Source organism: Schistocerca piceifrons, chromosome 2, assembly GCF_021461385.2.
Source record: "Schistocerca piceifrons isolate TAMUIC-IGC-003096 chromosome 2, iqSchPice1.1, whole genome shotgun sequence".
NCBI lineage: Eukaryota > Metazoa > Arthropoda > Insecta > Orthoptera > Acrididae > Schistocerca > Schistocerca piceifrons.
In genome coordinates this window covers 101,829,636-101,843,292 of record NC_060139.1, presented here as the reverse complement: position 1 = coordinate 101,843,292, position 13,657 = coordinate 101,829,636, and the positions used below count along the sequence as shown (strand labels likewise).

Sequence of the window (13,657 nt, the reverse complement as noted above, 5' to 3'; positions counted from 1 at the left end):
AAGATGCCTTGTTCTCTCTTGTCATTGATCCCTCTACTCTTTTATCACTCTACCTTTTGATTTTCCTTGTACCTCATTTATTACTGTCTCTTCCCATTATGTGTTGAACATCAGTTATCACTCACCCTTCTAATTTTTTTTCTCTACTGCACCTCTCACTCTCCCTGACCATCATTCCTAGTAACTCACCTCTCACTCAACCATTCTCAGTATTTCTGATATCTTACCAATACTCTTTTCTACAGTTCCTCATACCTCACCTCTCACTCTACCTTCCTACTATTGTTCAAACATTTCAACCAACTCTACCGTTCTCCCATTCCTCAGACGTCACTCTTGTTCTCTGCTCTTGTTATTCTTCACACATGGTACCCTTTCTTCCTACATATTGTTTTTCACACATTGCATTCCTCTCAGCTGTCCCATTGCTTATCACATGTTGCAACCCACTCTCTGCTCCAGCTGTCACAAGTATTTGACTCCAGTATGTATTCCCACAGTCCTACCTGACTCCATTCTCACTGTTCTCGACACCTCACTGACCATTCCCTGTTCCTGCTCTGCCTTACAGGTCGTTACTCTGTCTCCAATGCCATTGTACCCTGCCATCATGCCAAGTCCCCAATTCCACATCTCACGACTTAACCTCCATTTCAAATTCCCTACACTACACTCTTACTTTAATCACCATTGCTTGCACATCAGTCTTCATTCTTGTGTTTCATTATTCATGAAAACTCTCTCCTATTTCACATTCCCATTGTTCTTTATGCTTCATCCTTGTGTCATTTACCCCTATTCTTCATTCTTAACCCCTCTTTTGTCTTCAGCTGTTTCTTGTACAACACTCCCTCTCACCTTGCTTCATTTTATGCTTCACTTTTCTTTGTTCCAGACCTGAGCAGTTCGTCTCATTCTTCCTACCATTTGCCCTCACACCACTGATCTTTTTCTCCCTGCCATATATTCCTTCTGTCCTGTGGCTTATTCTTCTTTTACTCACCACACTGTGCCCTTCACCTTCATATTCTGTCTCCTCTGTATAAACTATCAAAATTCTTCCATCTTTGTCTTACCTTTGCATTACCTTCCCTCCCAGTTTTGCTCTTACCATTTTGCTGGGTGGTGTAGTATCCAGTTGTCTGAGACATTGTGTTGCTGTCTTGGCTTCTGTTTATTCCAGGGTCATTCATCTGAATATGTTCCTAAGTTTGCAATCTGATGTAATTTTTTTTTTCTTCTAGGAGCGGTACGAAGAAATGTCACCACCAAAATTTTTGTATGGATCTCATTATTCTGCTCCTGGGTTTGTCCTGTTTTATTTAGTGAGAAAATTTCCACATTACATGTTGTGCTTGCAGAATGGTCGATTTGATCATCCTGACAGAATGTTCAACAGGTATGTTATATATATAATATATGTCTGCTTGTGTCTGTATGTGTGTGGATGGATATGTGTGTGTGTGGGCGAGTGTATACCCGTCCTTTTTCCCCCTAAGGTAAGTCTTTCCGCTCCCGGGATTGGAATGACTCCTTACCCTCTCCCTTAAAACCCACTTCCTTTCATCTTTCCCTCTCCTTCCCTCTTTCCTGACGAAGCAACCGTTTGTTGCGAAAGCTAGAATTTTGTGTGTATGTATGTGTCTGTTTGTGTTTCTATCGACCTGCCAGCACTTTCATTTGGTAAGTCTGCCCAAACTCTTTGCCTTTACAAATGTCTGCTTGTGTCTGTGTATGTGTGGATGGATATGTGTGTGTGTGCGAGTGTATACCTGTCCTTTTTTCCCCCTAAGGTAAGTCTTTCCGCTCCCGGGATTGGAATGACTCCTTACCCTCTCCCTTAAAACCTATATCCTTTTGTCTTTCCTTCTCCTTCCCTCTTTCCTGACGAGGCAACCATTGGTTGCGAAAGCTAGAATTTTGTGTGTATGTTTGTGTTTGTTTGTGTGTCTATCGACCTGCCAGCGCTTTTGTTTGGTAAGTTTCATCATCTTTCTTTTTAGATATATACGGCTATTACAAATGATTGAAGCGATTTCATAAATTCACTGTAGCTCCATTCATTGACATATGGTCATGACACACTACAGATACGTAGAAAAACTCATAAAGTTTTGTTAGGCTGAAGCCGCACTTCAGGTTTCTGCCGCCAGAGCGCTCGAGAGCGCAGTGAGACAAAATGGCGACAGGAGCCGAGAAAGTGTATGTTGTGCTTGAAATGCACTCACATCAGTCAGTCATAACAGTGCAACGACACTTCAGGACGAAGTTCAACAAAGATCCACCAACTGCTAACTCCATTTGGCGATGGTATGCGCAGTTTAAAGCTTCTGGATGCCTCTGTAAGGGGAAATCAACGGGTCGGCCTGCAGTGAGCGAAGAAACGGTTGAACGCGTGCGGGCAAGTTTCACGCGTAGTGATGTGAAAGATTCAGTGTTTAAACCTCCTCTACCAAGAAACGTGCCAGAACTGCGAGCTCGCATCAACAATGCTTTTGAACTCATTGATGGGGACATGCTGCGCCGAGTGTGGAGGAACTTGATTATCGACTTTATGTCTGCCGAATCACTAAAGGGGCACATATTGAATATTTGTCAATACCTAAAAAAGCTTTTGAGTTTTTGTATGTGTGTGCAAAGCATTGTGAAAATATCTCAAATAATAAAGTTATTGTTGAGCTGTGAAATCGCTTCAATCATTTGTAATAACCCTGTATATGGGGGAAGGGGGGGGGGGGGGGGGACAGCGTGCATTTGCACATGCAGTGTGCAATGAGAGGGGGAGAGTGAGTGTGGTGACTGTTTTATATGTGGAAATGTGAGATGGTTTATTATTATTAGTACTTGAAATGAATATTATGTGTTTCTATTTTCAGTGTACCTGATGTTTGGAAGAATGTCATGACAAATATGTCAGATTTCAAGGAATTAATCCCAGCATTTTATGACACAGACCAAGGAGGTGATTTTCTTGTGAATGGTTTTGGAATTAACTTCGGATATCGTCATGATGGTCAAAAAGTTGGTGATGTTCATCTTCCACCATGGGCAAATGGTAGATCCAGAGTCAAAGCTACTGAATGATTAATTTACTGAGATAATAAACTTGATATTTTCACCTGTGCTGTGGGCTGTAATACATCATTTAATAGGATCTGCTCTTTAGGTCCACAACACTTTGTAAAGAGGATGAGAGAAGCTCTGGAGTCAGAATGTGTGTCAAGAAACTTACACCATTGGATTGATTTGATATTTGGCTACAGGCAGACTGGCATAGAAGCAGAGAAAGCAAATAACTGTGAGTCATTTGTAGACTTTTTGTCTGTACACTTATACATTTAATGGTCATAGCATTATGACCACTTCACCAAACTGTAAACTCAACTTCATATAGTCATGTGATGTTTGTAACAACTCATGTGTGGCTTAATAGCAAATAGCAACAGTGCTATCCAATTAATGGGCAGTGGGCGTTTGAACAAAATGCAGAATGGTGAGTATTTATTGATGTTTGATAAAGGATAATTTTGAGAGTTTATGTGGCTGATACCTCAGTCTCACAGGTAATTGCACTTATTGATAAGGGAAACAATGCAACATTAGCACAGCTGCCAAAGTCAGCTAAAGATTACCACCTACAATGGATTAATAAATGAAGCAAGTGCAGGGTTCAGTGATTGGTATACACCAACATACATCACAATGTGAAGCATGGTTACATACAAATATGGTATCCATAAAGGAATGAACAAATTGCTTTTGTTTCCATGAGTTGTGTGCATCCAACAGTATTGCACTTTTTCTGAATGCCAATTGACATCTTAAAAGACAGGAACACACACAACCAATGCAAGCAAACTATGAAGGAGTAATAAGAGGATCACACCATAGAGATCTATGTACTATCAGAAATTATGTCTTTGAAACAAATCTGGCGGAGGAATAAAATATGTCACCAGTACAATGGTCTGTCAGCTATCACAGCTTTTAAACAGCTGTTTTAAATTTCTGATGAACTGTTTTTAGATAGTGATATCTTGTATAAAATTTAGAATGAGAGAAGGCACTTTTGTCTCTGGAGAGTCTGTTGTAAGGAGATGGTAAGCTCCTGCCTTCCTCTGACCTTTGAACTGACTTCTCCAGCTAGCTGTAGGGGATCTACAGTTTAATGTGAACTCTGAACCATAGTTCACCTTTACATTTTTAACATTAATGTATTGTTGCCAAGGGTGAAAGAATTTGTAAGTTACAGAAAAAAATCCTAGGACCGACTGGGAATCAGCCCTGGACCTCTACATTTGGTATCAAGACAGGCAGCAAATTTTTGTGTTTTTATTCAGCTTTAATTAGTATTCTAAGACTGTGTTTGTAGATATTTGTGTGACAAGTCAGTTTCTCAGCAGACTGCATGCTTTTACAGTGGTTTGATCAAGACCACCAGTTAACACATGTACTTCCATTGGTTTTGGATATACAATCAGATGACTGTACTATTTTGAAGACAATACTACTCATAATTATTTATAATTGTAAAATTCTGATTGTTGTATTTTAGGTGTATTACAGTGATGGCACTTTGCTTCAAACTGCAGAAAAAAATCCTATCATAATTAAGCCAATGGACGTACATGATTTTAGTATGTACAAGGGGTATTCAGAAAATAAATTCTGATTGGCTGCGAAATGGAAACCACTGTGAAAATCAAAAATATTTTATTTGCGATAGATAGCTACAACTTCCAGCTACTTATCTACATAGTCACTGCACCAACTTAGACACTTTACATAGCGTTATACCAACTTTCCAAAACCCTTGTCATAGAAGGCAGTTGCCACTTGTTTCCTGCCAATTCTCTGTGCCCATTGTCTGCGCCAAAATGTTGTTGTTATAGCCAGTGGTTCATGTGAGCAGAGATGAAACTCAGAGGGAGTCAATTATGGGTAGTATTGTGGGTGATCAGACACTTCCCATTGAAAATGCTGCAGGAGCATCTTCATTGCCTATTCAGAATGTGGCTAAGAATTGTCTTTAAGAAGGAAATTCATGACAGTTATGTAGGCTGCATAGCTTCAGGAGAAATTTCTCACTAGGTCCTCTTACCTGGTGGGAGACACTGTTTTCTAGGCATCTTTACATGCTCACTGTGCATTCAAAATTGAAAAGAGTGATGTGATGGGGTTGACGGGAGTATTAGAGACAGTGCTTGACTCATCTGTGCAGAGCTTCATGGGATTGTCACATTGGTTTCCATTTCGTGACTGGTCGGAACTTATTTTCCGAACTGCTCTCGTATTACAATAAATGGAATTATAACATGGATTGAGAACAGGCAACCACTCACAGAGAGATGAGACATGGATGTTGCATTGGCACATAAAGGTATCTGATATCAAATAACCACTGGCTTTTGTTCCTTCCTACTTTTTCTTACTTTTAGGCGCAGTTACCTGTTGTCATTTCCTGAATAGTTTAAATATGTAAAACAAAACAGCTTCACAGTTAATATGTATGTTATTTGCAGTGTTTTACTATCTGTGCTATGAAGGCGCTGTTGATTTGGATTCCATCAAAGACATAAATCAGAGACATGCATTAGAAGTACAAATAATGGAATTTGGTCAGATTCCTAAGCAAGTTTTTTCCCTGCCACATCCACAGCGAATTACTGGTATTCCACCGACCATCAAAGGGAACAGAGGTATTTTTCTAATTTAAACGTTATTTTTCTGCATTTTATTGATGAGATATCATCTCGATTGCAGAATGTGGATGCAAACAACACATACAGCAAGAAAACGTAGTTGTGATAAATTTATTCATGCTAGAATGTAACAAACAGACATATTAAACAATCAGAGATACTTATATGACTATATCATGGAAAGTATAGATTACTACTCACTGTATAGTGGAGATGTTGAGTAACACACAGGCACTATAAAAAAAACTGCTAAACAGGTAAGCTTGCAGCCAAAAGGTCTTCTGAATTGGACAGTATACATACACATTTGTGTAAATGCAACTCACAGGTGACCATTGTCTCTGGCTGCCAAGGCCAGACTGCGAGCAACAGCGCATGATAGAAGAAGCAGTCTGGGTGATGGGGATGAGGAGGCGGCTTGGGAGTGGATGGGGAGGGATAACAGGGTAGGAGTGAAGGATGTTAAAATGGTACTTGTAGGAGCATACAGGGACAAGGTGAGGAGAGGGTAGGACAGCTAGGTGCAGTCAGGAGGTTAGATGAATGGTGGGGAGTGGAAAAGCAGAGAAGCAAAAAGACTGTGGGTGCATTAGTGGAATAGAAGGCTGTGTAGTGCTGTTGTGGGACCAGCACTACACAGCCTTCTATTCCAACAATGCACCCACAGTGTTTTTACTTCTCTCTTTTTCTGCTCCCTGCTCCCCCCCACCCCAAATCCTCCATCCCTTCATCTAACCTCTCAACTGCATCTAGCTGTCCTACCCTCTCCCCAACTCGTCACTGTATGCTCCCACAAGCAGCACTTTACTGACCCTCAACCCAATCCCGCTATTCCTCCCTCTCCACTCCCCAGCCTCCTCCTTACCCCACTGTCTAGATTGCTTCTCCCATTATGCACTGTTGCTTGCAGTGTGGCCTTGGCAGCCAGAGACACTGTGTGTGTGTGTGTGTGTGTGTGTGTGTGTGTGTGTGTGTTGTCTAATTTAGAAGAAGGCAATTTAGAAGGAAGGCCTTTTGGCCAAGAGCTTTTGTGTTTAGCAGTCTTTTTGTTGTGCCTGTCTGTGACTCAACATCTCCGCTATATGGTGAGCAGCGATCTGTCCTTTTCATAGTATTGTCATTATTCCATCAGAGATACATATATGATACAGTATGTAAACAAAGATTCTCCACTGGATCATAATATGGAATTGTTATTCCTTCGTTTAGCACCAAACAGAATATACTAACTTAACATTAAAGAAACAAGACTGCTCACATTTTTGTGGTGTACTAGTGTGGAATTGTTTTCATCATCGAACAGCATTCTTTTGCTGTGCCAAGTTTGTTCAAAGTTGATTAACTAGATGCGAGTGGGTGACCAGATTACGACAGGTATTTCCAGCTCTCTTCCAGAAGAGAAAAACAGCTGAGGCCTTGCACAGCGTTATGCCAGATGAAGTACAGAAATTATTTGAACTGATGAATGTGGGCTCAAATGACTCACGTTGTATAGTAAAATGCTCATCCACTTCCAGTGAGTTGATCAGTTTTGATGAGGGATAACATCAAATAAAATCCGTTGCCAGTCACGGCCCTTCAACCACTTTCTACAGGTGCTCACGACAGGTTCGCAAACAGCTGCTAATTACAATTGAGGCAGATTTTATTTAGCATTATCCTTTAAAAGAAGAGTCACAGAGTTCAGCCGCATGTCTTATAGATAAAATCCACTTAATTTTAATTAAACTTTTGACATGGTAAGAATACAATTCCATGTCTAAAAACATTTACACATTAACATGCAAAAAGCAGTATCTTACTAATGGTCTTGTGTCTCTTGTCTTGAGAAGGTCAGACATGCATGCAGTTAATAATACAAAGAGAAGCATCTCTCCCATTGGTGCAATAGAACAGTTTATCTGTGGCATGACTGGTACTCTTATATCTAAAGGTGACTAATTGTGTGTTTTTTAAATAAATGATCATTGTTATTTTTAAATCATTTTTATATATAAAAACAAAGATGAGGTGACTTACCGAACAAAAGCGCTGGCAGGTCGATAGACACACAAACAAACACAAACATACACACAAAATTCAAGCTTTCGCAACAAACTGTTGCCTCATCAGGAAAGAGGGAAGGAGAGGGGAAGACGAAAGGAAGTGGGTTTTAAGGGAGAGGGTAAGGAGTCATTCCAATCCCGGGAGCGGAAAGACTTACCTTAGGGGGAAAAAAGGACAGGTATACACTCGCACACACGCACATATCCATCCACACATACAGACACAAGCAGACATATTTAAAGACAAAGAGTTTGGGCAGAGATGTCAGTCGAGGCAGAAGTGTAGAGGCAAAGAAGTTGTTGAAAGACAGCTGAGGTATGAGTGGCGGCAACTTGAAATTAGCGGAGATTGAGGCCTGGCGGATGACGAGAAGAGAGGATATACTGAAGGGCAAGTTCCCATCTCCGGAGTTCGGATAGGTTGGTGTTGGTGGGAAGTATCCAGATAACCCGGACGGTGTAACACTGTGCCAAGATGTGCTGGCTGTGCACCAAGGCATGTTTAGCCACAGGGTGATCCTCATTAGCAACAAACACTGTCTGCCTGTGTCCATTCATGCGAATGGACAGTTTGTTGCTGGTCATTCCCACATAGAATGCATCACAGTGTAGGCAGGTCAGTTGGTAAATCACGTGGGTGCTTTCACATGTGGCTCTGCCTCTGATCGTGTACACCTTCCGGGTTACAGAACTGGAGTAGGTGGTGGTGGGAGGGTGCATGGGACAGGTTTTGCATCGGGGGCGGTTACAAGGATAGGAGCCAGAGGGTAGGGAAGGTGGTTTGGGGATTTCATAGGGATGAACTACCAGGTTAAGAAGGTTAGGTGGACGGCGGAAAGACACTCTTGGCGGAGTGGGGAGGATTTCATGAAGGATGGATCTCATTTCAGGGCAGGATTTGAGGAAGTCGTATCCTTGCTGGAGAGCCACATTCAGAGTCTGGTCCAGTCCCGGAAAGTATCCTGTCACAAGTGGGGCACTTTTGTGGTTCTTCTGTGGGGGATTCTGGGTTTGAGGGGACAAGGAAGTGGCTCTGGTTATTTGCTTCTGTACCAGGTCGGGAGGGTAGTTGCGGGATGCGAAAGCTGTTTTCAGGTTGTTGGTGTAATGATTCAGGGATTCTGGACTGGAGCAGATTCGTTTGCCACGAAGACCTAGGCTGTAGGGAAGGGACCGTTTGATGTGGAATGGGTGGCAGCTGTCATAATGGAGGTACTGTTGCTTGTTGGTGGGTTTGATGTGGACGGACGTGTGAAGTTGGCCATTGGACAGGTGGAGGTCAATGTCAAGGAAAGTGGCATGGGATTTGGAGTAGGACCAGGTGAAACTGATGGAACCAAAGGAGTTGAGGTTGGAGAGGAAATTCTGGAGTTCTTCTTCACTGTGAGTCCAGATCATGAAGATGTCATCAATAGATCTGTACCAAACTTTGGGTTGGCAGACTTGGGTAACCAAGAAGGCTTCCTCTAAGCGACCCATGAATAGGTTGGCGTACGAGGGGGCCATCCTGGTGCCCATGGCTGTTCCCTTTAATTGTTGGTATGTCTGGCCCTCAAAAGTGAAGAAGTTGTGGGTCAGGATGAAGCTGGCTAAGGTGATGAGGAAAGAGGTTTTAGGTAGGGTGGCAGGTGATCGGCGTGAAAGGAAATCCTCCATCGCAGCGAGGCCCTGGACGTGCGGAATATTTGTGTATAAGGACGTGGCATCAATGGTTACAAGGATGGTTTCCGGGGGTAACAGATTGGGTAAGGATTCCAGGCGTTCAAGGAAGTGGTTGGTGTCCTTGATGAAGGATGGGAGACTGCATGTAATAGGTTGAAGGTGTTGATCTCTGCCTACGTTTCACCTGGTCCTACTCCAAATCCCATGCCACTTTCCTTGACGTTGACCTCCACCTGTCCAATGGCCAACTTCACACGTCCGTCCACATCAAACCCACCAACAAGCAACAGTACCTCCATTATGACAGCTGCCACCCATTCCACATCAAACGGTCCCTTCCCTACAGCCTAGGTCTTCGTGGTAAACGAATCTGCTCCAGTCCGGAATCCCTGAATCATTACACCAACAACCTGAAAACAGCTTTCGCATCCCGCAACTACCCTCCCGACCTGGTACAGAAGCAAATAACCAGAGCCACTTCCTTGTCCCCTCAAACCCAGAATCCCCCACAGAAGAACCACAAAAGTGCCCCACTTGTGACAGGATACTTTCTGGGACTGGACCAGACTCTGAATGTGGCTCTCCAGCAGGGATACGACTTCCTCAAATCCTGCCCTGAAATGAGATCCATCCTTCATGAAATCCTCCCCACTCCGCCAAGAGTGTCTTTCCGCCGTCCACCTAACCTTCGTAACCTGTTAGTTCATCCCTATGAAATCCCCAAACCACCTTCCCTACCCTCTGGCTCCTATCCTTGTAACCGCCCCCGATGCAAAACCTGTCCCATGCACCCTCCCACCACCACCTACTCCAGTCCTGTAACCCGGAAGGTGTACACGATCAGAGGCAGAGCCACGTTTGAAAGCACCCACGTGATTTACCAACTGACCAGCTTACACTGTGATGCATTCTATGTGGGAATGACCAGCAACAAACTGTCCATTCGCATGAATGGACACAGGCAGACAGTGTTTGTTGCTAATGAGGATCACCCTGTGGCTAAACATGCCTTGGTGCACAGCCAGCACATCTTGGCACAGTGTTACACCGTCCGGGTTATCTGGATACTTCCCACCAACACCAACCTATCCGAACTCCGGAGATGGGAACTTGCCCTTCAGTATATCCTCTCTTCTCGTCATCCGCCAGGCCTCAATCTCCGCTAATTTCAAGTTGCCGCCACTCATACCTCACCTGTCTTTCAACAACTTCTTTGCCTCTACACTTCTGCCTCGACTGACATCTCTGCCCAAACTCTTTGTCTTTAAATATGTCTGCTTGTGTCTGTATGTGTGGATGGATATGTGCGTGTGTGCGAGTGTATACCTGTCCTTTTTTCCCCCTAAGGTAAGTCTTTCCGCTCCCGGGATTGGAATGACTCCTTACCCTCTCCCTTAAAACCCACTTCCTTTCGTCTTCCCCTCTCCTTCCCTCTTTCCTGATGAGGCAACAGTTTGTTGCGAAAGCTTGAATTTTGCGTGTATGTTTGTGTTTGTTTGTGTGTCTATCGACCTGCCAGCGCTTTTGTTCGGTAAGTCACATCATCTTTGTTTTTATATATAATTTTTCCCACGTGGAATGTTTCCTTCCATTATATTAAATCATTTTTATATTTTTATGAATATTTTCTGTTTTCACAGCAAAGTTAAAAAACTTATTTTTCAGAATAAGTTATAATTTTGTGATTATTTACAAAACTTCATTTCTTTCATAACAGAGCATAACAGTTGTCAGCAAGACAAAGTTAACAGCACTGCAGAATGCCCAATTTGGGGGAATATGGATAGGTTGAGTATAGCAAGCACATTCCAATCACACAAAGAAGCAGTAAGTGCTGTGGCAATAGCTGAATCCAAGGAATTTGTTGTATCTGTGGGGCAAGATTCACTATTAAAAATGTACACCGTGGCTGAGAAACGACAAGTCAGGAGTGTTGCATTATCAGAAATGGCATTGTCTTCCTGTGTCATTCTCCCAGATGACAAAACGCTCCTTGTTGGCTCATGGGATAATAATGTGTATGTATTACATAAAATATTTTCAGTTTTGATACAAATTACTGTATTAAGACCGTGCAATTACTTTAGAAAGGTGTAATCGTATATTTTATTAGTCTTAATTATCATTTTCCGTGAAGTCAGAGTGGAATTTTTTGTAGGTTTAAATATGTGCTGACTGTAGGTGTAAGTATGTATATATTTACTAATGTGTGTCAGCTGTACTGCCTATTTTATGCTTTTTAATACAGCAGCTGATCTATGAGCTCAAAATTTGGAGCCTTGTTTGTGTCTCTGCGTATTCTTCTTTACTACTTAGTGCTAGATTGTTTTATGGTTAATGTTATCTCTCTGTTGAAGAGATGGTCGACATTCAGAAAGAGAAAAAGACTCTTATCTTGCATAAAAAGGTGATTATGCAGAATTATGAAGTTGAAATATCACATTGTGAGAACTGAGAACTTGTCTGAAGGACATATAAAAACTGTTACATATTCCCTTGCATTATATCTCTTTATTAAAGCTATTCAAGAACCATATACTGATGAGCCAAAGTGTTATGAGCACAGACCACTGCAAAATTGAATGGCACCTGGTGGTATTGTGAGCACATGACATGGTAAGTCTGTTATGTAAGTGAGGAGAAAGGATTGGAGAACCATTCTAGCAGTGATCATACAATGTAAGCTTTCACGGCCGGTATTGTCTTCACTTAAAACTTCCGGGCTGATAGGCTGTGGTCGAAGTATAAAACTCTCTCCTGACGTTTCGTCTCCGACTGCGGGAGACATCCTCGGAGGTAAAGCGCTTTACCTCCGAGGATGTCTCCCGCAGTCGGAGACGAAACAGGAGAGAGTTCGACCATGGCCTATCAGCCCGGGAGTTCCCCCCAGGGGGTCCACAACTCTCTTGTGGATACGTGCGTAGCGAGCACGGGACCCCGAGCTAATGTGGCCCTCCTTCCTTTCCGGGCTGCATACCTTCCTTTTATACCTTCCTTTTCCTCATCCTTTCCTATGCCCCATCTTCACCCCCCCCCCCTCCCCTCCCCTCCCTTCACCTCTGGCTCTTTCCTTCCCTTTCTCCCCCTCTGGGAGTATGTTTTGTGCCTACGTCCGGAGACGGGCGCTCAAAATTGTAACACATTCTTCGCTTTCTCTGCTTGCATGTCTTCATCCTTCCTTTGTCCTTCTCTTTTCCTTACCTCTTCTATTTACCCTTTTCTCTGCTGCGGCGTTTGGGACCTCTCTTGTTTCCTTTCTCTTTCTTTGTTTTTCCCTTTCTCTTTCTTCCTCCCTGTGTGTGTCTGAAGGCCAACCCACGCATTTTCATGCGTAGCCGGTGACGGGGTAACGCATAATTCCCCGCCTCGGGTAGACAGGTAGGACACGTACGTACCCCATGGTAACGGCCAGGCACAGGGAGGGGTGATTACCCAAGCTGATACCTTCCGAAAGTGCCGATTGGTCCCTCCGTCCGTTTCTCGGGAGGTGTGACCTGAGGTGTGAACAATCACCTAAGGCGGGAGTGCTCTCAGAGAGGGCCCCCACAAGGGAGGAGCACGCCATCAGAGATGCTGATAATCATGGGGGATACTTCCGCAATGGTTTCCTCATCTTCCACTACGTCTGCTCACAAGCATAACTTCACTGAGTCTCAGCCACAGACAGTTCTTCCATCGTTGCCACAGTTCCTTGTTCTTTTTCGGTCTGACGAAGGTCACGACTTCTCCACAGTCAACCCTTTCATTATTCAGAAAGGTGTCGACGCAATTGCAGGTCCTGTAAAGTCTTGTTCCAGATTACGGAGTGGCACCTTGTTGTTAGAAACAGTCAGTGCCCTCCAGGCATAAAAATTGCTGCATACGTCACTGCTTCACACCTTCCCTGTCTGGGTGGAAGCGCACCACACTTTAAATTCCTCACATGGAGTCATTTATACACGCTCCCTCGACGGATTGTCTGACAAGGAAATTCAACACTACCTGTCTGACCAGGGTGTAACGGCTGTTCATATAGTCCTGAAAAGGGTTGACACGAACATCGTTCCAACCCGTACTGTCTTCTTGACATTTGACAGAGTTCAACTCCCATCGAAAATAAAACCGAGCTATGAGATAATTTCCGTTCGCCCCTACGTCCCAAACCCTACACGTTGCTATCGGTGCCAGCGGTTCAATTAAACCAGCCAGTCCTGTTCCAACCCGGCCAAATGTGTTATGTGGGGCAAGGATGCCCACAAGGGTGCTTGT

At 43.3% G+C, this 13,657-nt stretch overlaps 1 protein-coding gene across 1 annotated transcript in view; it reads left to right on the top strand.

The window, feature by feature from the left end:
* Nucleotides 1-13,657, top strand: part of LOC124773078 (protein FAN-like) — a 237,374-nt gene that overhangs the window by 116,079 nt on the left and 107,638 nt on the right. Inside the window, exons 9-13 of the mRNA XM_047249371.1 lie at nt 1,245-1,399; nt 2,877-3,055; nt 3,167-3,298; nt 5,523-5,699; nt 11,127-11,427. Coding sequence (XP_047105327.1) covers nt 1,245-1,399; nt 2,877-3,055; nt 3,167-3,298; nt 5,523-5,699; nt 11,127-11,427 — 944 coding nt within the window. The remainder of the gene's footprint in view (nt 1-1,244; nt 1,400-2,876; nt 3,056-3,166; nt 3,299-5,522; nt 5,700-11,126; nt 11,428-13,657) is intronic.